Below are 22,438 nucleotides of genomic sequence, written 5' to 3'. Positions count from 1 at the left end.
GTCTCGCGGCTCTACTCCTCCCCATCCCGTCACTCACTCACTCACTCATTCGTTCTTTCACTCGTGCTCTTATTCACTCGTTCGCTCCTTCACTCATTCATCCATTCGCTCCCTCATTCACTCACTAGCTTATTGCTCATTTCTTCACTCACACTCGCTCACTCGCTCATTCCTTCATTCACTCGCGCTCTTATTCACTCACTCACTTGCTCATTCATTCACTCATTCACTAGCTCACTCATTCATTCACTCATTCATTCACTCACTCATTCACTCACTCTCTTGCTCATTCATTCACTCACGCTCTTATTCACTCACTCACTCACTTGCTCACTCATTCACTCACTCATTCACTGACTCACTCATTTATTCACTCACTCGTTCACTTGCTCATGCATTCATTACTATTTATTCACTCACTCATTCACTCGCTCACTTATTCATTCATTCACTCATTCATTAGCTCACTCTCTTCACTCATTCACTCACTTGCTTACTGATTCATTCATTCACTCACGCTCTCAGTCACTCACTCATTCATTAGCTCACTCATTCATTCACTCATTCACTTGCTCACTCACTCATTCATTAGCTCACTCATTCAGTCATTCATTCAGTCACTCACGTGTCAGGTCATCCCAGCCACTGTCTACAGGAGCCAGGACTCGCCCTTCCTCTCTGCTCTGGATCCAGGTAGGCTGCAGGAGGTCTCTGGGTGCCTGCCCGCCCATCCACTCGTTCCCTCTTACCAAACTCCTGAACTGTCCCGTTGGTGCCCAGCACCAGGTCTGGGACAAAGGCTGTGTCTCCTGCTCAGCCCAGCCCACTGCTGGGTCATTATAGACGTGAAGGTCGTGAGTCCAGCACTTCGTGTGCCTGTGTGTCTGGCTGGGGGGGATGGCAGCACCCACCCCTCTACGAGGGAGCCTGGAAAAGTGACTGGACAAGGCTGGGCTGGGGAGGAAGGTGGGGGGGCCCTGCTGTGGACGGTGCCACGGCCCAACCCTGGGCTTGCTCAGACCCTCGGTGGCGATGGTGTCGGTCAGCTCCCCGCCTTCCCTGGGCCTGGGCCCTGCCCACTGGCCCCTGTGTAGTGGGTGGGCCTGCCCTCCACAAACGCGGGTCTGGGCCAGGCACAGGGGTCTGAAGAACAGAGGGCACTGTGGGAGGGCAGGACCTCGCCCCAGACAGCCGGGCAGGGGACCAGGGAGGCGGCCCCTGGACTCCTTCTGGTGAGGGTCCCAGAGACCCGGGGAGCAGGGGCCGGGCTGGATCCTCGATGCGGTGCGCACCGCCAGCGGGCGTCTCAGGCTGGCCCAACACTGCCCCCTGCAGGTCGCCTGCGCTCCCGACTCCCAAGGGGCCACAGCAACCCGGTGAGTGCATGGGGACTGGGCACCTGAGGGTCCGGGGAGCGGCGGCCGGGGGCGCACGGGGGCCTGAGACCCGGGACCAGGCGCCGGGGCCGGGAAGGGCATGTCTGTACTGACACGGACAGCCCCGCCGTGTGCCTTCTGCCCCGGGGACACGCCCCCACGCGGCCCCGGGACACGCCCCCACGCCGCCCCGGGACACGCCCAACACAGCCCCCGAGGACACGCCCCCACGCGGCCCCGGGGACACACCCCACACATAGACCCGGGGACACGCCCCCACGCGGCCCCGGGACACGCCCCACACATAGACCCGGGGACACGCCCCCACGCGGCCCCGGGGACACACCCCACACATAGACCCGGGGACACGCCCCACACAGCCCCCAGGACACGCCCCACACAGCCCCCGAGGACACGCCCCACACAGCCCCCAGGACACGCCCCACACAGCCCCCAGGACACGCCCCACACAGCCCCCGAGGACACGCCCCACACATAGACCCGGGGACACGCCCCCACGCGGCCCCGGGACACGCCCCACACATAGACCCGGGGACACGCCCCCACGGTGCCCCGGGACACGCCCCACACAGCCCCCGGGACACGCCCCACACAGCCCCCGAGGACACGCCCCCACACAGCCCCCAGGACACGCCCCACACATAGACCCGGGGACACGCCCCCACGCGGCCCCGGGACACGCCCCACACATAGACCCGGGGACACGCCCCCACGCGGCCCCGGGGACACACCCCACACATAGACCCGGGGACACGCCCCACACAGCCCCCAGGACACGCCCCACACAGCCCCCAGGACACGCCCCACACAGCCCCCGAGGACACGCCCCACACAGCCCCCAGGACACGCCCCCACGCGGCCCCGGGACACGCCCCCCACATAGACCCGGGGACACGCCCCCACGCGGCCCCGGGGACACACCCCACACATAGACCGGGGGGACACGCCCCCACGGTGCCCCGGGACACGCCCCACACACACCCAGGCAGGCCCCTGCCCCCCTCACCCCCCCAGGAAGCCCCCAGACAAGCCCCGCTAAGTCAGGAGGGCCCTGCTCACGCCCTGCCCAGGCGGCTCCGGCTGCTCCCCACCAGCTCGTCTCCCAGTGACCCGGGTGCCGCTGGGCCCCCCCTTCTGGGCCCCCACCCCAGACTCCGGAAGAGGAGCCCTGCACCGGGGCAGCCAGGGGCAGGGAGGGAGCTCTGGGGGCGCGCCCGGGTCCCACGGGCCCAGACGGACGCCACCGGTGGGCTCTCCCCGGGGGCCGGCGGCGTGGAGGGGTGGCCAGCCCCAGGGAGAGCCGTGTGCCTGCCTGGCTGCACAGCAGTCCGCACTTGCTTGGACTGTGAGGGGCTGAGGGGGTTTGGGGTTTGGCCTCTGCTGGGGATCGCTATGCATGCAGGCAGCGCTTGACTGAGGGGGGGAACCCGTGGCTGGAGAGGGCTGGGGTCACCCCTGGGAGTGTGGCAGGGTGGGGACACAGAGGCTCAGCGGGGAGCCCCGTGGTCAGCCTACTCTGCCCAGCACCCCAGCGAGAGGGCTGAGACGGCCCAGGCGGGCCCTCTTGGGGGCCGGAGGCCGGCGGTGATACCCATGGACCTGGGCGTCTCCATGAGGCGAGTGCCAGCCCGTGGTGGGTGCGGCCACAGCTGCCCGGAGGACAGGCCTTGGGTGAGACGGCACCCTGGGTGGTGGGGTCGTGAACTGCTCTGGCCTCCACTGCAGGGGACACTGATCCCACAGCCCCTGAGGCTGGAGGGTCACGATCTGGCGGCTGTCGCTGGGCTTCGGGATGCGGGGCTGCGTCCCGCCGACCTGCAGACGCTGCCTTCTTGCCGCGTCCTCGCGGTGGAGGCAGAGAGGCCTGACGTGAGGACACTCGTCCATCCCATCACGGGAACCAGCCCTCAGTTTCCCCCAAAGGGCCCACCGCCTCCTGATTCCATCGCCTTGGCCTTAGGACTCCAGGCCCTGAATCTGGGGGCACGAACGTCTGTTCTGTAAGTGGGGTTCTGGGCCCCTCCCCACTGCCGGGAGGGGCTCACTGACTATGCGTCCAGAGGTGGCTGCCAGGGCTGGGCCCACGCAGCCTCCGCAGCCTCCTCGCTGGCCGACCCCTTCCCGCCCGGCAGAGGCCCCCGGCCATGGTGATGGCGTGCCAGCGCAGGGGTGCGGAAGCCAGGGCTGGGGCTGCGTGCCCGGCTCGGGTCATGTTTACCCACAGGAGCCCGGTGCCAGGCCCCCGCCCGGCCTCTCGGCCCTGAGTTGACTCGGGCCCCAGGATAAACACCCATTCAGCTGCACAAGGCCCCTTTGTCCAGGGCGAGGCTGCCGGCCCAGGACGCTGTCCGGCGGCCCGTGTCCTCAGCGTGGCCAGCCGCCGCTTGTGGCCTTGTCCGGGCCCTGCTTAGAGGCCTCAGCTGGGGACAGGGCCCTGGGTGGCTTGTGGAGTGGCAAGCAGCAGGGGGCAAGCCTGCGGGCGTTCTCGGAGCGGCTGGACCCCGACGAGCCATGTCGCTACAGCCTCGGGGCCCCCCCGCCCTCGCCAGGCACACGCGGGAAGAGGGGTGGGGGGGACCCAGCGCTGCAGGCATCCCTTGCCCACCCCAGCCCCTGCAGGTGGGCCCACAGACCCCTGGGCAAGGCGCGGCCAGCGAGGGCAGGGCCTGGGGTCAGAGGTGGCCGGCCTGGGCCTCGAAGGCTCAGTCTTGGGGCCAGCGGGGGTGACTCTGGTGGGAGACCCGGGACCCTGCAGCCCTGCCCCTGGCTGGGTTCGGGTGCCGAGGACGCCCCCCCAGGAGTTAAGCGGAGTTAAGGGTCCTGCAGGCCCAGCCCAGCGGCTTGGCCCTGACGTGGGAGCCGCGACAGCTTCGTGAGCACAGGAGGGCTGTGTGTGACTCAGGTCAGGAGAGGCCTGCTGGCGGCTTTACTGAGGACGGGGAGTCGGGGGACCCACAGGGTTCCCCGCAGGCTGGACAGGAGGGACTCGAGTATAGGCCCCAGGAAGCCTGGGGCTGGGAGGAGCGGCCCCCCGGTCCCCGCCCCTCTGGCGACAGTGGGGGCTGCAGGGGCGCCCAGGGTGGGGGTGGGGGGTGGGCATCGCCAGGGTCCTGTCGTCCTGCAGCTTGTGGCCAGCAGCGACCCCTGGTGGCAGCCAGCATGCCACTGCGGCCCCCCAGGGGCCTGCCCTCCTGAGGGTGTCGGGGGCCTGCTGCCCCTCTGTGGGGACCGCCACTCCGTGTGCTGGTGGCCCCCTCCTCAGGCCAGCGCCCTGGGGTCGGGGTGGACGTGCAGACCCTGGGAGTGCCCTGCGGCCGTTCCCGGGTCCCGCCACGAGGAGTAACAGCTCCAGAGGTCGACCTTCCGTGACCGGTATCCAGCCAGCGGTCCGGCTGCATCCTCCAAGGCCCCACTGCCCTGAAGGCTGGGCCTGCTAGGTTCAGAAGGGCCCCTGAGGCCGCCCAGCCTCACTGCCCCCAGGCCAGGAACGCCCAACGCCATCCCCACCCCGTGGGAAGGGGCCCAGGAGGAAGACGCACTCTGTGCCGGTGACCAGGGTCCGGTCGGCGGGGACAGCCTCGCCTGGGGAGCAGGCCGCTGGCACTGGGGGTGGACTCTGAGCCCCTTTCAGACTGTACTTCTGAGCCTTTTGTCAGGAGCGGCGGAGGTCTGTCTGGCAGGCCTCTGCAGGGAAACCGCTGTGGAGAGCCCCTGCCCCTGTTGCCATGCATGGCGGCTTCCTGGGTCTCAGGGGACTGGGGGCTTCCAGCTGGGGGGGCAGGTGGGAACTGCCGGTTGTGCGACAGACCCCTCACCCCTGCGAGCGTCCCACTGTGGGCCGGCAGCCCTCCATGGGACAGAGAGCCGACCCCCGCCGCGGTGTCCTTACTTCCACGAAGGCACTGGTCTGCGAGATCCGTGGTCGATACGGGCAGCGTCTACCCAGCACCACGTGGCTGATCAGGCACACCGGGGGGATCGGGGCCCACTCAGCCGACACTCAGGAGGCGCTGGCGGCCAGTCAGGCGGCTGCGAGGTGCAGGGCAGGGACAGCCCGAAGTTACCAGAGGGACGGCGGCTGTGGTCAGGTCAGCAGAAACTGCCCCTTTAATGAAGACCAGGACAGCTCTACTGCTTAGATTTAAGGGAAACTTTATTTTTTTCCTAAAGCAACCTAGTTTAAAAACGAATTGAAAAAACAATTGACACCAATAGAGAAGAAAACCCTAGACAGACAGACAGACAGGCAGGCAGGCACATAGACACACACACAGGGAAGACGGCAAGGTCAGGGCCACTGCATCAGATTCTCTTCATCTTGGAAATGAGGTCGTCGCAGATCCTGGTCAGCTCATCATTCTCTTTAGTCTGAAGAGGAGAATTGGCCCCTGGATTTCTCACAGTGCTTGGAACCTGGAGCCCCCCAAGCCGTGAGGGCTGCCCGCCCCTGCCCCCTGCTCCATCCGGCCTAGGGTTGTGCGCCCACCTTCTGCTCCACCACCTTCTCCAGGGAGTGGACACGCATCTGCTCCTTCCTTAGGACCGCCTGCAGCGCCAGAGCATCTGTCTGGGCCTTGCTCCGGACCTGGGCGATCTCCTCGCTTGCCCTAGAGCAGCAGAGGGCCTGGCTGAGCCGTGGGTGGGGCCAGGCACCCTGGCTCCTGCCCCCCCCCCCAGAGCCCCCCACCCAGCTCCTGCCCCCCGAGCCCCCCCACGCACTGCTGGAGCTTCTCCTCCGCCTGGGCCTTCAGCGCCTGGTACTTCTGGGCTTCCTTCTCCACCCTTCCTATGTAATCCTCCACACACTTCTTCAGCGACTCTTCGTTCTAGGAGGAAGATGGACGCTGAGCCCCGAGCGGAGACTCAGCTCTCTGGGGGGTTCCTGGAGCAGCCGTGGTCGAGGCCACATGGGAGCAGCCTGCCTGTTTCCCTGCAGACAGCCTAGGCCCCCTCCCGACCCCCACTGGGGACCCTGAGCGCCCCTCGAGGCCCTGCCACGGGGTTCCATCCAGGCACTGTGGGGGAAACTGGTTCAGGCACCAGGCCCACGGAACAGCCTGTCCTGTTCCCCCAGCCCCGGGCTCTGGGGGCCGGGTGCCCTGCCGCCCAGCGGTGGGGGTGGGGAACAGCGCAGCGGCCAGCACAGGCCCCCTCGCAGGCACCCGTGTCCAGCTGCAGTTAACAAGCTGAGAGCCCGGGGTGTGGGCAGAGGCAGGGCTGAGCCTGGCCTCACCTGCAGGCCTGCCTTCTCCCCTCTCGCTGGGCTCCACACCAGGGCGCTCAGCCCCTCCTCCTGCAGGACCCCCACCGCCCCCGCCCCCAGGCTGGCCCAGCACCCACCTTGCGGTAGCCTTCGATCACCACCTTCTGTTTCTCAAACCGCTTGAAGAGGTCGGAGAACGACTTCTCCGTGGAGTGCAGGTCTGCCGCCAGCTGCGCCTTCTCCTTCAGGATCTTCTGCATCTCCGTCTTGGAGAGCTCCTTCTGTTTCTGAGCCTCCTCTGGAGGGGAGACCAGCACCTCGGATCGGCAGGCGGCAGGGGGTCTGCCTCTCCCGGGACCTCCCAGGGCGGACCCTCGGGGCTCCAAACGCTCAGAAAACAGCCGTCTCCACACCAGCTGCGCCCGGAAACCGAGGCAGCTGGCAGTGAGCCCAGACCTGTCCCAAACTCGGGGCTTCCAGCCCGGACACGGCTGGTGCCCAACATCCACGGAGGCCACAGCGGGACGCACCCCCCCCATGGCAGGGTGGACACTGCAGCGTCAGGGAAGGGACCCAACCTGCCCACCGCCTCACCCCGGATGGAGTGGAGGGGAGGGGAGGGGAGGGGCGGGGCACTCACCCATCACCTGGTACACAGTCCCCTCATAGCTGTCCATGATCTTCCTGTGGGAGGGGAAGAGAGGAAAGCAGAGGCGTGAACCAAGCTCCGCACGCATGCAGGCAGGCACGCACGCACGCACGCACGCACGCACGCACGCACGCACGCGGCGGGGCCGGCCGCACTCACCCCATCTCCAGGAGTCTCCCCTCCAGCGCCGTGCACTTGCCCTGTAGCGCCTCATTCTCCTTCTGCGTGGCCTCCACCTGCGTGGCCACACGCCTGCGTTGGCCCAGGTCCCCCCCCCCCCCCGCCCCGCTTGGTGGACACCTCCCGACACGGGCGGGGCGGGGCGGGGCGGCCTGAGGTGGGTGGGAGGTGCTGGGAGCCGCAGGGTCCAGCCTAGGCCTCCACCCGCTTAAGACATCGCCCCAGCCTCGTGCCATCACCCAGTGAGGAGGCTGGAGGGCATCCCCCTGGGACAGCGCAGACCCTCATGCCACTGGTTCTGTGACACACGTGGGACGGAAACAGGATGCCCGGCTGCGAACCGCCCCATTCGGGCGCGGCAGGTGGAGCCTGCGACTCTGCCCGCCCCAGCCCCGCGCTCACCGCCGCATCCAGGTCTTTCTGGCTGTACTGTAGCACATCGACGATCGGCCCAACAGGCAGCAGTGGGGCCCCGGGCCTGAGGTCACATGGAGCAGGGCAGGGCGTCTACGGTTGAGACCGGCGGGGCTGTGAGCTCCCCCACGCGGCCCTCTGCCCCACCGGCTCCCCACAGCACAACGCGGCCAGAGGCGACCCCTCGGCCACCACCCACCCCATGACGCCTTCAGATCTGCAGCACAGGAAAGCCGTGCCTCTAAACCAGACGGGACGAAGCACTTACGGGAATGCCCAGGGCTCCTGGGAAGTCCAGGTCAAGCAGCTGGGCCTCCGGGGGGCTTCCAGAGGAAGGCGCGTCCACACCGCGAGCACCGAGACCAGGAGAGAAGCCGCCTGCCATCTGCGTGCGGCCGGGGCTCTCCTCGGAGGCCAGAGGGCCGGTGCTCGGGACAGGTGGGCCCCACGGCCTGTCAGGCGGCCTGCCTCTGCTGTGGGCACACGGGAGCAGACCAGCTCACTAACCAGGCCTCGGGGCGCCGCCCCCGCCCGTCCTTGCCGCTGGCTGGGCATACCTGCTGGGTGCCAGGGCCCAAGGACTGTCCTGCAGGAGTGGGTCGAAGTTGAGATACAGTGACTGCTTCCTCAGGGCCGACTCTTTAAACTGAGAGGGAGGGAGCAGGGTCAGCAGCGTCCCCAGCATGCCTGCCTGCCCCGTCCCTCGGGGGAGCCCAGCACATAGGAGACGCCTCTGGGGCCTGAGCCAAGTGGTCTGGGGGCCGGGGGCGGGGGCCGGGGGGCTGGGTGCGCTGAGCAGAGTGGCTGCAGCAGGGGCCTGGGGTGACGCCTCCTCCAGGGATGCAAAGCCTGCCCCTGGTCAGCGGGGCTGCGGCGACGCTGGGTACTCACCGAGGACGCCCCAAACTGCTCCAGGTAGTCCACCTCGGCCCCTGCACCTAGGACTGAGAGGGGGTCAGCAGCCGCCCCCGCCCGCCACGGGCTGCCCGCCCCCCATGGGCCCCGGATGAAACACGGCCAGGTCAGCCACGTGCCCCCCAGCCTGGTGCTTGGCCGTGCACAGCACCCCTTCCTGCGCTCCTGGACCAAGCAGCCTTTGCTGTAGAGCAAGGCTGCTCAGGGTGCCGGGGGCTGAGGGTTGGGCGGGCGTGCTGTGCACTCCGGAGGCATCACAGAAATGTTCCTTGGGGACCAGGTTGCCCTGGTTGAGAACCACCATGGGAGGGCCTTTAATATCTGATAATCCAAATTCTGCTTAAAAAAACCCAAGGGTGACTCACACCATAGACAAAAAGTTTAAATTGACACCAAAAGCCCAAGCAGCAATGGAACAAATTGGGTTTGAAAGTGGACCTCTGTGCTTCTGAAGACACCATCAAGAAAGTGAAGACAGTTTTTGCAAATCATGTACCTGACAAGCAATTCTTATCTGGATTATATTAGAAATCGGTATAGCATAATTAAAAAAACAGTTCGAGTAAAACCAGGCAAAGAATCTGAGCAGATGAAGGTCAGGAGCACGCACACCGCTCAACATCAGGGAGCAAACCCCCCAGGCAGCCACCCTGGAGGGCGGCACAGGCTGGACCTCAGACCCTGCGGAGACGGGCTGGGTGGCGGCTCCATGAGCACACAGGGTGGGCCCCCAGGGCCTCTGTCCAGAGACAGACAGAGAGCACCTCTCCGGGCAGCCCACTCCTGAAGGCCAGAGCAGCTGCTGGGCCAGGAGAGAAGCCCTGACTCGCCCTGACCCGAGGCAGAGTGTCACCCAGTGACATGTGACGCCAGGGCCCCTGGGGCAGAGCGAGGCGCCTTCCCACTCCCGGCCCTGAGGTCACGGTGAGGACCCCACAGAGACCCTCGAGCTCTCCCGGCCCTGAGGCCCCGCCGCGCCAGGGGGGCTCAGCCTGTGCCCTCGGGACGGGCGGGCGGCTCCTCCTCCAGGGGCCTCGTTCTCACAGCCCCTACCAGCTCGGCGGCCCGCCACCTCCTGTGCCCACGCTTAGGATGGCGACCACGTACCCTCCACAGGGTCCCGGAACTGCTCCCCACTCAGGTCCAGGGTGGGCTCCGGCCCCCTCTCAGTGGGGGGCGTGGGGTTGGTGGGTGCAGTTGGTGGCTTGCTGCTTGGGCTGGCGAGGGGCGCCGACCCCCCGGAAGAGCCTGCGGTCCCCTCCTGAAAGGGAGGCCGGGGTCACTGCGGGGCTGGCTGAGACGAGAGGGTGCGGGGGAGCATGGGCAGCCGGCGTGCCCACCCCTCCCAGCCAGCTTCCCTCTGCCTGCAATGCCCCGCAAACGTAGTGCCCGCGCCCGTACCTCACCCGCCGCTCCTGGGGTCCTTGTCCCGGGTGTGTCATCTGGGCACGCCTGCCTGAAGAGACGGGGTCAGCAGGGCCTGAGCCCACCCCCAGCTCCGCGCTGCCAGGGTCTTGCGACCCCTCCCCTAGAAGCCAGGCTCAGGGCCGCATCGGGGGCCCCACAAAGCCACCCCCACAACCTCGCCTGCACAAGAATCGCTCCTCAGAAGTGGGCAAAGCACCATGAGTCCGTTTCAACTCAAGTAAAAGCAAAAATAAGTGAATCCTATGGCTACTAGGAAATGGCAACAGCAGCCAGCTGGGGAGGTTGGGGCCCAGGCTTGGCACTGTGCGCCCCTGGGAGTGGGCGGCGGGAGGCAGGTTCACTCTGGGAGGGAGACACGGCGCTGGGGGGTATTCCTCGACCTTCCAGAGGCGCAGACAGCCCCCCTGGACTGCGTGAGCACCCTACCCATCCCCGGGGGGCCCCGCAGCAGAGGGATGCTTCCCCGCTGGGCCCCAGGGCCCCACCTGGGGAACATGTGGCACCTCTGGTCTCACGGCTGCCCTGGAGCAGACGACCCGCCCCTGCCAACCCGTGCTCACCGGCTCAGAGGCGAGGCCTCTGCAGTCTGGCCGCTCCGGGGGTGCTCCACGGGCCGGGCCTCCCCACCGCCCACGGCCGGGTTACAGTCTGGGTCGTCCGGCTTGTCCCAGCTCGGGCCGCTGGATTCATGGAGAGCAAGCTCACAACCTTTGCTCGCCTCCTGGGCGGCCTTTCCGGGCCTCGCCTCTGCTCTCCTCAAGGGGGGCTTGAGACCCAGGGTCTTCCCTCGCTTCCGCAGTGGGGGCGGCCTTCTGCTGGTGGCGTCAGAGAAGTCAAACTCCAGCCGGATGGGCCCGCTCCTCAGAGAGCCGGCGGCCTGGCCACCGGCCTCCTCCCTCCAAGCACCAGGGTGTGTGTCCCCTGCGGCCTCTCCGGGGCTGGTCAGGGCCATGTTCTCACTGCCAGCGGCATCCGTGGGGCCCATGGGGGCCTCTCCAGGCAGGTCCATGAGGGGCTTTTCTCCAGGGTGGGCACCAGAGGGTGAGGTGGGCCCAGCAGGGGGAGCAGGGACGCCTTCTGAGTCCCCTCCCGTAGCGCTGAGCGGGTCCTCTGCCGTGTCCCGGGATGCCACCTTGGGGGGCTGTTCTGGAGCCGCGGGGCCGAGGGGCATGCGCTCCTCTGAGGGCCCCGGGGGGACGTGCTCCTCCTGGGCGCACTCGGGGCTGCCGGGCGCTGGGCCTCGGGAGGCCTCGGGGCTTTCCACACTCTCTGGGATCTGGGAAGAGCTTGAGGGACCCAGGCTGACCAGGGGAGCTGAGGGGGGCCCACCAGGAGGCTGGTCTTCGGAAGCTGGTCTCACGTCCTCTGAGGGGGGCTCGGTGTCGGCCGGTACTGGCTTCTGGAGAATTCCATGGGTTGTTTTGGTGTCTCTTTCCTTGGTGAACTGTTGGCTTTTCAGAAAGCAAACTTAGTTAACACTAAGGAACCAGTTAGGACTTTAGTTAGATTTTAGTCCATGTGAAAACATTAAATACACAAATAAGCATTCTGTCAACGCCCTCCTTGGGATCAGCTTTCACAAGAACATTCCCACAAGTCAGTGTTGGCGGGCCCTGGAGACACAGGAGATAAGAGCAGAAGCCTGACCGCCGACGATCAGAGTTGAGCTTCCCCACACCAGCCCACTTCCCCCTTCTGGCTGGGGACCACCAGCCACGTGGTCAGGGACAGTCAGTGCACACGAGGGTCAGCCTTCCCACTGGAGAGAGAAAGGCCAGGTTGAGGCTGCGGCCTTCAGGAGGAGCAGGACCCCGGCTCCCTGTGGCTGGAGCAGCTCAGAGCCGGCGTCTCAGCAGCCTGGCCTCCCTCTCCTCTTTGGGCTCTGATGAAACGACAGTATTTGACTCACTCTAATCTCATTCAGCTGAATTTCAAACAGAAAAGTAAACACCTGAGGTTGAAAAGCAGCAAGGAGACCTGGGTAGAGGGGAGTCAGGTGCAAGGAAAATTTCCATCCAAGGGGAGGTGGAAATGCCGCCTGGGGACATCTTACTTGAGCAAGAGGTGAAGGGTATGCTAGAGATATTTTGCTTTTATACCTTTCTCTGCACATCTAAAATCTGTTTAAGCTTTAAACTGTGTAAGTCGGCAAAAGTCAGAATGAGGCTGACTTTTATGCCAGCGAGGCCCCTTCCCACTCTGGATTCAGTGGGTCCCTTGGGGGCACTCGCTGGGTAAATTCAGCCAAATCTGGGGTGAAAAGCCACCACCAGGGTCCCTGTCTTCAGACAGAGGCAAGAAAGCCCAGGTGTTCACTGAGCTGACCACCACACCCAGCCAGACACCTAATGCCAGGTGAGGCTGCAAAGAAGCACCTGCTGGTCAAAGTCAAGTGTTTCCAACCGGATCCGTCAGACCGGACGGCACAACAGCCAGCCCCTGTGCCTTCAGCAGCAAGGCCTGTCCACGGTCCTCTCCCGGGCTGGCTGTGAGCACAGAAGGAGAGTCCTGACGGCTGCTGACACAGCAGCAGAGCCAGAGCGCCCTCTCTGGAGATTCGGCCAGGGCACTTCAGGAAGTTAGAAGAACAAGAACCAACATCAATCTGCTGGCAAGGGCACAACAGAGAAGCGGAATGTAAAGTTCACACTTCCTCTGTTTCACTGCTCCCTTTTCCAGTAACAAACGATTTCGGAGGTGCTCTGGGCCATGCAGTACATCAAACAACCCCACACTTACTTCTCTTTCTGGGGACAGACTTGGTGGCAGTTTTCTAATCCAATGGGGTCGCCCAGAGCAAAACAGGCTTCGAGCTTGCTGCCCACGCTGGGACTTAAGATCCTGTGTGTCTGTGGGTCCCGCAGAGGTGTTTGAAAAGTCACCTGTTGGGTAGAAAAGAGGGCACCTGTTCAATAATTCAAGTCTTCGACACCCCTCTGGCAGCACCGTGCCCTGCCCGGGTAGCTCAGGATGTTGCCAGGAAAGCAGGTGGCAGGGCAACCTCTCGAGGGACACGGTAGATGGAACACAGGGGCCCGACGTGCTCACCTTCGCAGCTCTGGCTGTGCTCTTCGGTGGCACATTCTCCTTCTGTGACAGGCGGAGAACAGACGGTCTTCCGGGAAGTTCCGGTGGTGAAAACAGGAAGTCGCAACTTTCTGTACTTTTGTCACCAGTGACATTTTCGTCACTGAAGATATGCAGACTCATTCTGGAAAAGCAGAGAGTTTGGTGTCAGGAGGTGGGCAGTGACCCTCTGTTGCCTGGACGCTCACAGGTGACAGTGACAGGGCTGGCCCCACGGTGCTGCAGGGAGATGTCCCCCTTCGGCACAGGTGGGTCAGACGTCAGGCCATGTGTCCTCTGCCAGGCAATCCCCATCCTGCTCCGGGAGAGCTGTCACCTCCCAGGAGTAAGAGCCGGAGGAGCCTTCAGCTCACAGGGCAGGAGGGCAGGCTCAGGTGATGAAAACAACTTGAACTTTGTGGGTAAAACTTCAGAGACAGATAAGGGCTGATCTGTGATGAAACTGAAGCGGCAGAGGAAGCCTGGGCCCCTTCATCAGGTGGAGCAGCTGCCGAGTTTGTGGAGAACAGAAATGTAACAGGGCCCGGCAGCACGGCCGAGGCGGAGCTGGAGAAGGGAACGAGCAGCAGGTGTCAAGTCACCTGTGGGGAGTTGAGTTTCCCCATCAGGGGCCTCCAGGAGCGTCTCATTCCTCCTTCCGGAGGCCCTCATGATGGTCAGTGCCGCGGCGTTCCCAACTTAGGAGTCACCAGAGAACTGGGCATTCTCCTCGAGGGGACACTACAGGTAGGTATTCGCTGGTGGTGGGGACCCTGGGGACTGGTTGAGGCCAGGTGGCTGGGGCAGGGGGAGAAAGGATGGCTTGAAAAAGAGGTGAGGTCAGGGTGACAAGCCACCTCGAAGGGCTTGGGGGTAGGGGCTGCCTGTGGAGGACAAGAGGGGTAGGAGGGAAGGGGGGGAGTCAGAGGCTCTGGCACTGGGTCAGGGGCAGCCTGGTCAGCTCCCCTTGGCAGCAGGCTCACACACTGCATGGGGAGAGGGGAAAAATGAGCCTGAGCCAGGGGCCACTCACTGTGAGGTCTGGCCTGAACAACTGGGTAAACAGGGGAGGGGGCTGGATGGCTGCACGACACAGGACATAGAAGACTTAGAGGACGGCTTTCCGACAGACGCCCCCTGGCCTGGGGAAGGTGCGGGAACAATGACGGCAGCCCTCCGCAGTTTGGCTTCTACTAATAATGAGGGCTTCTGCTCAAGAGGAGGAGTCTTTTGAGTAGAGGAGGGTTGGCCAGGGAGGCGGGGAGGGACTGGGGACCTAGGGTGAGCGGGGTCTGCGGAATCAGGTGCAGCAGGAGTCGGCGATGGGTCCAGGTGGGGCTGCACCCAGAGGGGCGGGGATCGGGAGGGCAGCGCTGGACGCAGGGCAGCGAGCGCGCGTATACTCAGGCTCGGAGTCACCGGGCGTCTCGGGACGCGGGGGCGGGAGCCCCATCTGCTCTGCTCCCGGTTGCGGCCGGGTCGGCGGGATGAGGAAGGCGGGAGGGGACCCTGAGGAAGCGGCGGGAGAACGGCCCAGACCGCGAGGAGGGCGGAGCCGGAGGCGGCAAGGGCCCCGGTCTGGGTGGGGTCGCCAGCGCGGCAGGCAGACCCAGGCCGACAGAGCCCTAAGGCCCGGCTAGAGGCATGTCCGGACCCCCGAGCCGGGACCCCACCGCTGCCGCCGTCGCCCCCTTACCTGTCGGCCGCTACACGGAGCCCAGGGTGGGAGGCGCCGAGTCCGCGAGCCCCTCTGCCCGCCGCCGATTCAAATACCGACGGTTGGCGAGAGCGGCCAATCAGCGCGCGGCTAAGGCGGGGCGCGGGGCGCCGACAGCCAATGGGAGGCAGAACGCTAGACCACGCCCACTAGGAGGTTTCGTTTCCGGGGCGAGGGCACGCTGGGCGCGGCGGACGACTGATTCCTCAGTAAATGCGGCCGGCCTGATGCGCCTAGAGGAAAGGCCGCACGCGGGTGGATGGTGGCTGCGGGGGCCGCCGTCGCCCAAGAATCCCGGGAATTGCTGCGGACGCGCCTGGGCTGCGCGGAAATCAGGGCCCGAGCGCCTCTCCCCCGAGTCTCAGTTTCCCCAGCTGGGCAATGGGATCGAGTGCAGCACCGCCCCCAAGCGGGTCGTGTGGAAAAGCCAAACCCTCGCGAGAACTGTAGCGGCGGCTCGCCAAGTGGGGCCGAACGAGGAGCCCGGGAACTTCATTTCCCAAAATACTCCGCGGAACTCCATCTCCCAGAGGGCCCTGCGAGTGCCCCGAGGGCAGGGACTCCGTTTCCCAGAGCGCCCCGCGCCACCGGGTGCCTACCGGACCCGGACGCTGTGCTGGGTGGCGGGCCTCGCCGGGCCGGTTTCCCGGCGGCGACGGCGGCGCGATGGACAGCCCCGAGGTCACCTTCACGCTGGCCTACCTGGTGTTCGCCGTGTGCTTCGTGTTCACCCCCACCGAGTTCCACTCGGCCGGGCTCACGGTGCAGAACCTGCTGTCGGGCTGGCTGGGCAGCGAGGACGCCGCTTTCGTGCCGTATCACCAGCGCCGCACGGCCGCCACGCTGCTGTGCCACTCACTGCTGCCCCTCGGTAAGCCCGGGGCCGACCTCCGGGACTCGGAGCGGGAGGGACGGGGGGCGGCCTCCCGTGCTGGAGAGCCGAGGCAGCGGGCGGAGCGCCCGTGTGCTCGGGGAAGTGCTGCCCCTTGCAGCTACTCGGCAGAGAGGCGGGCTCAGAACCTTGGGGAAGGGGGTGCTCTGCTCACTGGGGCAGGTGGTGAGCTGGCTCTCGGGGGACAGGTCCCTCGAGTCGGGGTATGAGTTAACTGATACCCCTAGGGGTGGCCTATCCCAATCCTTGGAAGGTGGGTGCGGGAATGGCAGGCAGAGAGGGTGACGGCAGTCGAGTGTCATTTCCGCCTCCAGGGGATCTTCCTGACCCAGGGATAGAATCCGCATCTCCTGCATTGGCAGGCTGGATCTTTGCCACTGAACACTAGGGAAGGCCCCCACCCCCACCCCCAGCCTTTTTAAAAAAATATAATTTTATTCATGGATGTACTGGGTCTTCACTGTTGCGCGAGGTCTTTCTCTAGTTGCGGAGAGTGGGAGATGCTCTGTTGCAGGCCCTGGAGCACCCAGGTTTCGGTAGTTGTGGCTCCCGGGCTTAGTTGCTCTGCAGCATGTGGAATCTTCCTGGACCAGAAATCAAATCCATGTCCTCTGCATTGGCAGGCAGATGTTTATCCACTGCACCACCTGGGAAGTCCTAGAAAAGCCCTTTTGAAACTTCAGAGAAGTGTTAATTATTGCCACATGAGTTACTTATTATGTATCAGTTTGATCAATAGCATTTATTACTATGTTCTCAACTTCAAACCTTTCCTGCAGGTCACTGTCTACTTTGTTAATTTTGACATGCAGATTGGCCCCCATCTGGCCACCAGGGGCCTGGGTGACACGCTCTTGTCAGTCTTCGTTTACTGTCTGGTACAGGACGTCCCAGGTCTGGGATGGGCCAGACTCTGGTCTGCTTCCTCAGAGCAGGCGGGATCCGGAGGCTGAGATCCAGGCCTAGGACGGCCTGTGGGCAGCTCTGCATGAGGTGACACCAGATCCTTGTGCTTCTTTTTGCTTTTCTAGGATTTTCTCATTTTATTTCCTCTACTCATATGTGGTTTGTAGAAAACTAAAGTAGTAAGATGGAAATGTTTTCTGCTCACTGGACAAGTACTCAGTTGAGTCAGCTATGGAGCTGGGCAAGGCCCACCTGCCCTGGGGCACCATGGCCTTGCCCTGGGAGCTGGCCCTGGCAGAGGGCCAGACCCAAGGCTGGGCATTAAAGGAAGAGGCCTCCCCGGAACCCCCCCAAGGGACAGGGACAGCATTGTGGACATGACCTGGGGAGGCTGGCAGCCTGGCAGTCCCAACCTCTGCTGAAGCTTGCCCCATCCCTTTTAGGCTACTATGTGGGCATGTGCTTCGCAGCCCCGGAAAAGCAGCTCTACTACCCCAGCCAGACCCCGGAAACCTGGCGGGCCTTCCTCCTGCTAGCGTTGATGCTGCCCGCTCTCGCCTGCACCCTGATCTACTACTGGTCCCAGGACCAGTGGGCCCGCCACCCCCTGGCCCGCACCCTGGCCCTCTATGCCCTTCCACGGTCGGGCTGGCGGGCAGTGGCTTCCTCCGTGAACACGGAGTTCCGGCGGATTGACAAGTTTGCCACGGGGGTGCCGGGTGCCCGAGTGATCGTGACGGACACGTGGGTGATGAAGGTGACCACGTACCGCGTGCACGTGGCCCAGCAGCAGGACGTGCACCTGACCGTGACGGAGTCCCAGCAGCACGACCTCGCCCCAGACTCCAACCTGCCCGTGCAGCTCCTCACCATCCGCGTGGCCAGCGCCAACCCTGCTGTGCAGGCCTTCGACATCCGGTAGGCGGGCCTGCGGCTGGGGTCGCTGGGGTGGCTGCGCCCTTGGTCTGCTCTTTGTGTTGCTCCGGGGGCGGGGTGGGTGGGAGCTGCTCCCTCTGGAGTGCCCCTCCCTCAGGTCCTCTGCGTTTCCCCTTTCTTCCCAGCCTGCCCTGAGCTGTCTTCCCGGCGTCTCGGGAGGAGCCCACTGGGGGTGTTTGGGGGCCACTGTATAGGACGGAGGCTTGGTGGCTCCCTGGGCCGGGGCCAAGGTTCTTCTGTCTAGTTCAGGCTGTGGCGGGCCCGCCTGCCCCTCTTGGACCCGACTTGGCCTGAACCTGCCGAGGGCCAAGCCCTCTGCCGTAGCTGCAGTTCTCCCACCCTCTGTGCCCCTCCCCACGTCCTGAGGAGAGGCCCGTGGGCAGTACTGGGTCAGTGGACTCTGGCCCCACGGCCATCTCTAGTGGTCCCTGCCCAGCAGCACCCACCTCTACAGGCTGAACTCCACGGAATACGGCGAGCTGTGTGAGAAGCTCCAGGCGCCCATCCGCAGCGCGGCCAACGTGGTCATCCACCAGAGCCTGGGCGACCTCTTCCTGGAGACCTTCGCCTCCCTGGTGGAGGTCAACCCGGCCTACTCGGTCCCCAGCAGCCAGGTAGGGGGCTGGGCAGGGGAGGTGGGTTTCCACAGCTGGGCCGCCATGGACCGCCTCTCCTGGGGTGGGTCAGGAGCCCCATCCCCAGGGCGGCCTGACCGGGCTTCCTCTGACCACCTGCCTGCCTGCAGGACCTGGAGGCATGCATTGGCTGCATGCAGACTCGGGCCAGTGTGAAGCTGGTGAAGACCTGCCAGGCGGCGGCCGAGGGCGAGTGCCAGCAGTGCTACTGCCGCCCCATGTGGTGTCTCACCTGCATGGGCAAGTGGTTCGCCAGCCGCCAGGACCCGCAGCGCCCCGACACCTGGCTGGCCAGCCGCGTGCCCTGCCCCACCTGCCGCGCGCGCTTCTGCATCCTGGACGTGTGCGCCGTGCGCTGAGCCCCCTGGGGGGACCCTGTGGCCGCCTGCAGGGGCAGATGGGCCTCTGGGCCCTCCTCGGTGCTGCCGTGGGTGGCTCTTCGGTGTGACGACTCATTGGTGCCCGAGGCTGCAGAAGGGCCTGGCTGCAGTTTCGGCAGAACCTTTCTGCTGGAGTTCTGTCCCTGGCAGCGGGGTGGTCTTCAGCACCTCTGCCTCCTTCACTCTGTGTTCTTCCGACTAGGGGTCAGTGCTGGGCATGCAGAACATGGTGTTGGATCCATCTCCAGAGCATTCTGGGGCCCCTGAGCTGTGTTCTGGGCGACCCCTTGGTCTGCCTCAGATGACCCTAACCTAGCCACTTGCCTTAAATGTATGGGGCACAAAAGTCTTAACTGCTCCTCAATTACAGGACAGACCTGGATTTGTCTAAGACTGCAGTCTGTCATGCTGCCGTCCCCAGGCTGGCTGCTGGCCCTGTGGCATGGACGCCCTCCACTCCCCACGAGGCCACTCTTGCGGACCTGGTGCACAGCCTGGTGGTGGAGGGCACGAGCATTGCCCAGGATCTCCTGGTGATCGCAGCCAGCCAAGGGCGCCCTCCTGGCGGGGAGTGGCCCCAATCTGCCCCCTACCCAGGGCCTCCTCGGGCTTTCCATCAGGGGCTGTTTTCACCTGCCTTTTCCTTAGCCGAGTGCATGTGGGGCTCCCCTCCCCTTCGAGGGGCCTGTGACCACGTGCCTTCTGGTGCTCCCGCGAGTCCAGGGAATGGGCTGTCTCAGACTCCTGGTTGCACGGCAACATCTTGTGTCCAGACAGCAAGATGGTGGGGGCCCAGCACGAGGCTCCCCGCAGGCCCACCCACTACAGAAGGGACGTGCCCCTCAGTCAAGGCAATGACAGCCGTCTTCCCAGTTCTTGGTGGTGAGGTGGGGTGCAGGGAGGAAAGTGTTAGGCTCCTGGGTACAACTCTGAATGTGGCTATTGGCGGGGCCCTAAGCCTCCTAAACTTGGTCCTTCTAAGCAGGTTAGATGGAAGCAGCTGGCTCAACTCGCCCGAGGCTACACCAAGCCCAGGGATTTGGAAGTGAGCAAGCCCAGATTCATGGTCTTCCGGGGGCACCCACAGGGGACAGCCATCAGAAGGGCAGCCAGGAGCCATGCCCGGCCTCAGCCTGGAATTTCAAACCCTGGCAAGGGAGAGCCAGGCCTGGGGTTGTCTTTTCTATAAGAGAAGGTTACTTAGTTTTATAAAGATGTATCTATTGTAGCAAAGTGATATGCTATTGAATAAAATGTTAGTATGAAGTTATCAATATTTTGTTTTTCCTGATATTCAAACAGTTGGGGTGAGGCCATCTTAGAAGTGGCCACTTTAATGTGCATGTTTTCTTCAGAATAAAGGGAGGCAGACTCTTCATGAATCTTCCCCTGATATTCTAGCTGGGGTCTCAAAAAGCTCACTTCCAGGAAACCTTTGTGGATGGGTCCTGGGGGTTGGGAGTGGGGGTTGGCATACACATGCTCCAGATGCAGGGGCCCACGCGAGGGACCCTGGTGATCCAAGTTGGTGAGCCCTGCTGGGCAAGGCCTCCAGCTGTGTGCTTGCTGCTGTGTCCCACGCGGAGCCTGGTGGCGCAGCCGCTTGGCTGGGGAAGCTCCTCAACAGCACAAGCTCCCTCTCCCTTATGCTGCTGCTGGCCCCTGAACATGTTTATAAAGTACACACGACCCACTGAAAGCCAGTGAACTGGAATTTTTTATATCTTGGAGATACTTGATTTTCTTTTCACTATAGTCCTCTGATTAGTCACTAAGTCATGTCTGACCTTGCGACCTCATGTGTTACGGAGTCCAAGCTCGCTCTGCTCGCTGCACTGCAGGCCAGTGACTCAGAGACGAGGTGTTGAGGCAAGGAATACTTTATTCTGAGAGCCGGCTGACTGAGAAGATGGCAGACTGTCTCAAGAGAACCATGTCATTGGGGTCTGGATGCCAGATTCATAGGTCAGAGATGGGGGAGGTGAGGGAATAGTAAAAAGGCCAATAATCTTGCAAATGTTTTCTAGAATTGCAAACCTCAGGCAGGGTATATGTTAATTTCTTCCTGCCATCTACAGGTGGACAGGGTTCTGAACAAAGGCACTTTAGAGTCAGGCAGAAAAGCAGGATTCTCTGAGCCAGGGTTTACGTATGATTGTCAAAGAGTTCCAGCATGGAGTCAGAATTGGCTTTTCCCTAAAACGTCGACTGTAGCCCTCCAGGCTCCTCTGCCCATGGGATTTCCCAGGCAAGAATACAGGAGTGGGTTGCCATTGCCTTCTCTAGGAGATCTTCCCAACCCTGGGATTGAACCCAAGTCTCTTATCTATTTGCACACAAGCATCACCACCTAATGCATGGAGACTGGCCAAGGGTCTAGCCCAGTGAGGGGGGGAGGGAAGGGAAGGGGTATGTGTGTGTGTGAAGACGTGACGTAGGCCCACAGGTTGTGTGTGTGTGAAGAACGTGACATAGGCTCACAGGTTTTGTGTGTGTGTGTGTGTGTGTGAAGACCGTGACATAGGCTCACAGGTTGTGTGTGTGTGTGTGTGAAGAATGTGACGTAGGTTCAGGGTGTGTGTGTGTGTGAATGTGACGTAGGTTCAGGGTGTGTGTGTGTATGTGTGTGTGTGTGTGTGTGAAGAACGTGGCGTAGGTTCAGGGTGTGTGTGTGAAGAATGTGACGTAGGTTCAGGTGTGTGTGTGTGTGTGTGTGTGTGTGAACATGACGTAGGTTCAGGGTGTGTGTGTGTGTGTGAACGTGACGTAGGTTCAGGGTGTGTGTGTGTGTGTGTGTGTGTGAAGAACATGGCGTAGGTTCAGGGTGTGTGTGTGTGTGTCGGGTGTGTGTGTGTGTGAAGAACGTGACGTAGGTTCAGGGGTGTGTGTGTGTGTGTCAGGGGTGTGTGTGTGTCAGGGGTGTGTGTGTGTGTGTGAAGAACATGGCGTAGGTTCAGGGTGTGTGTGTGTGTGTGTGTGTCAGGGGTGTGTGTGTGTGTGTCGGGTGTGTGTGTGTGTGAAGAACGTGACGTAGGTTCAGGGGTGTGTGTGTGTCAGGGGTGTGTGTGTGTGTGTCAGGGGTGTGTGTGTGTGTCAGGGTGGTGTGTGTGTGTGTGTGTGTGAAGAACGTGACGTAGGTTCAGGGTGTGTGTGTGAAGAACGTGACGTAGGTTCAGGGGTGTGTGTGTGTGTGTGTCAGGGGTGTGTGTGTGTGTGTCAGGGGTGTGTGTGTGTCGGGTGTGTGTGTGTGTGTGAAGAACGTGACGTAGGTTCAGGGGTGTGTGTGTGTCAGGGGTGTGTGTGTGTGTGTGTGTCAGGGTGGTGTGTGTGTGTGTGTGTGTGTGTGTGTGTGTGAAGAACGTGACGTAGGTTCAGGGTGTGTGTGTGTGAACAACGTGACATAGGCTCACGGGTGTGGGCATCTGACGCCGGAGCGAGTTACCACAGACTTTTCGGGGCGCGAAGCCCGCAGCCCGAGGCCGCCTCCCCTTCCGGGTTCCGGGTTCCCGCCAGCGCGGACAAAGTCCCGCCGTGCCGACCAATCGGAGAGCGCCCCAAACCTGGGCTAGGCCAATCGGAGGCGCGCCCTTTGCCCCCTCGGCGCGCCCGTGTCGCCTGCCTCCGAATCTCCCGCCAATACCCCTACCCCGCCCGCGAAGGCGCGGCCAATCAGCATCGAGCGTCCCGGCGGCCTGGCCGCCTCCATGGCGGAGGGGACAA

At 63.4% G+C, this 22,438-nt stretch overlaps 2 protein-coding genes across 3 annotated transcripts; one reads left to right on the top strand and one right to left on the bottom strand.

Annotated features, from left to right (window-relative positions):
* Positions 1–5,532: 5,532 nt before the first annotated feature.
* TACC3 (transforming acidic coiled-coil containing protein 3) lies at positions 5,533–15,370 on the bottom strand. Of its 2 annotated transcripts, none has more exons than XM_065914219.1 (16): positions 14,949–15,370; positions 13,235–13,397; positions 12,926–13,068; positions 10,747–11,637; positions 10,160–10,214; positions 9,866–10,019; positions 8,735–8,787; positions 8,401–8,489; positions 8,112–8,316; positions 7,832–7,936; positions 7,409–7,485; positions 7,241–7,284; positions 6,738–6,898; positions 6,117–6,223; positions 5,884–6,004; positions 5,533–5,765 (listed from the first exon to the last, which is right to left on the bottom strand). In XM_065914219.1, exons 2-16 carry the CDS (start codon positions 13,394–13,396, stop codon positions 5,700–5,702), a joined length of 2,433 nt encoding a protein of 810 aa, XP_065770291.1. In that variant the 5' UTR covers position 13,397; positions 14,949–15,370; the 3' UTR covers positions 5,533–5,699. The 2 variants fall into 2 exon arrangements, with proteins under 2 accessions (XP_065770291.1, XP_065770292.1); XM_065914220.1 differs by lacking the exon at positions 14,949–15,370 and adding an exon at positions 13,855–13,891.
* A 130-nt stretch (positions 15,371–15,500) lies between these two features.
* TMEM129 (transmembrane protein 129, E3 ubiquitin ligase) lies at positions 15,501–19,988 on the top strand. Its single transcript, XM_065914221.1, has 4 exons — positions 15,501–15,840; positions 17,211–17,685; positions 18,158–18,317; positions 18,449–19,988. The coding sequence occupies exons 1-4, from the start codon at positions 15,636–15,638 to the stop codon at positions 18,695–18,697; spliced, it is 1,089 nt and encodes a 362-aa protein (XP_065770293.1). The 5' UTR covers positions 15,501–15,635; the 3' UTR covers positions 18,698–19,988.
* The last annotated feature ends 2,450 nt before the right edge of the window (positions 19,989–22,438 follow it).

Source organism: Muntiacus reevesi, chromosome 22, assembly GCF_963930625.1.
Source record: "Muntiacus reevesi chromosome 22, mMunRee1.1, whole genome shotgun sequence".
NCBI classification, from domain to species: Eukaryota; Metazoa; Chordata; class Mammalia; order Artiodactyla; family Cervidae; genus Muntiacus; species Muntiacus reevesi.
The sequence above is the reverse complement of the archived record's forward strand: the minus strand, read 5'-3'. Positions and strand labels throughout refer to the sequence as shown.

Coding starts and splice junctions, on each gene's coding strand:
- TACC3 (XM_065914219.1), bottom strand. CDS start 13,396: ATGAGTCTGCATATCTTCAGTGACGAAAATGTCACTGGTGACAAAAGT. Junction 7,285..7,408: donor GGGAGACTCCTGGAGATGGG/GTGAGTGCGGCC, acceptor CCCCTCCCACAG/GAAGATCATGGACAGCTATG. Junction 5,766..5,883: donor AGAAGGTGGTGGAGCAGAAG/GTGGGCGCACAA, acceptor TCTCCTCTTCAG/ACTAAAGAGAATGATGAGCT.
- TMEM129 (XM_065914221.1), top strand. CDS start 15,636: ATGGACAGCCCCGAGGTCACCTTCACGCTGGCCTACCTGGTGTTCGCC. Junction 15,841..17,210: donor CCACTCACTGCTGCCCCTCG/GTAAGCCCGGGG, acceptor CATCCCTTTTAG/GCTACTATGTGGGCATGTGC. Junction 18,318..18,448: donor ACTCGGTCCCCAGCAGCCAG/GTAGGGGGCTGG, acceptor GCCTGCCTGCAG/GACCTGGAGGCATGCATTGG.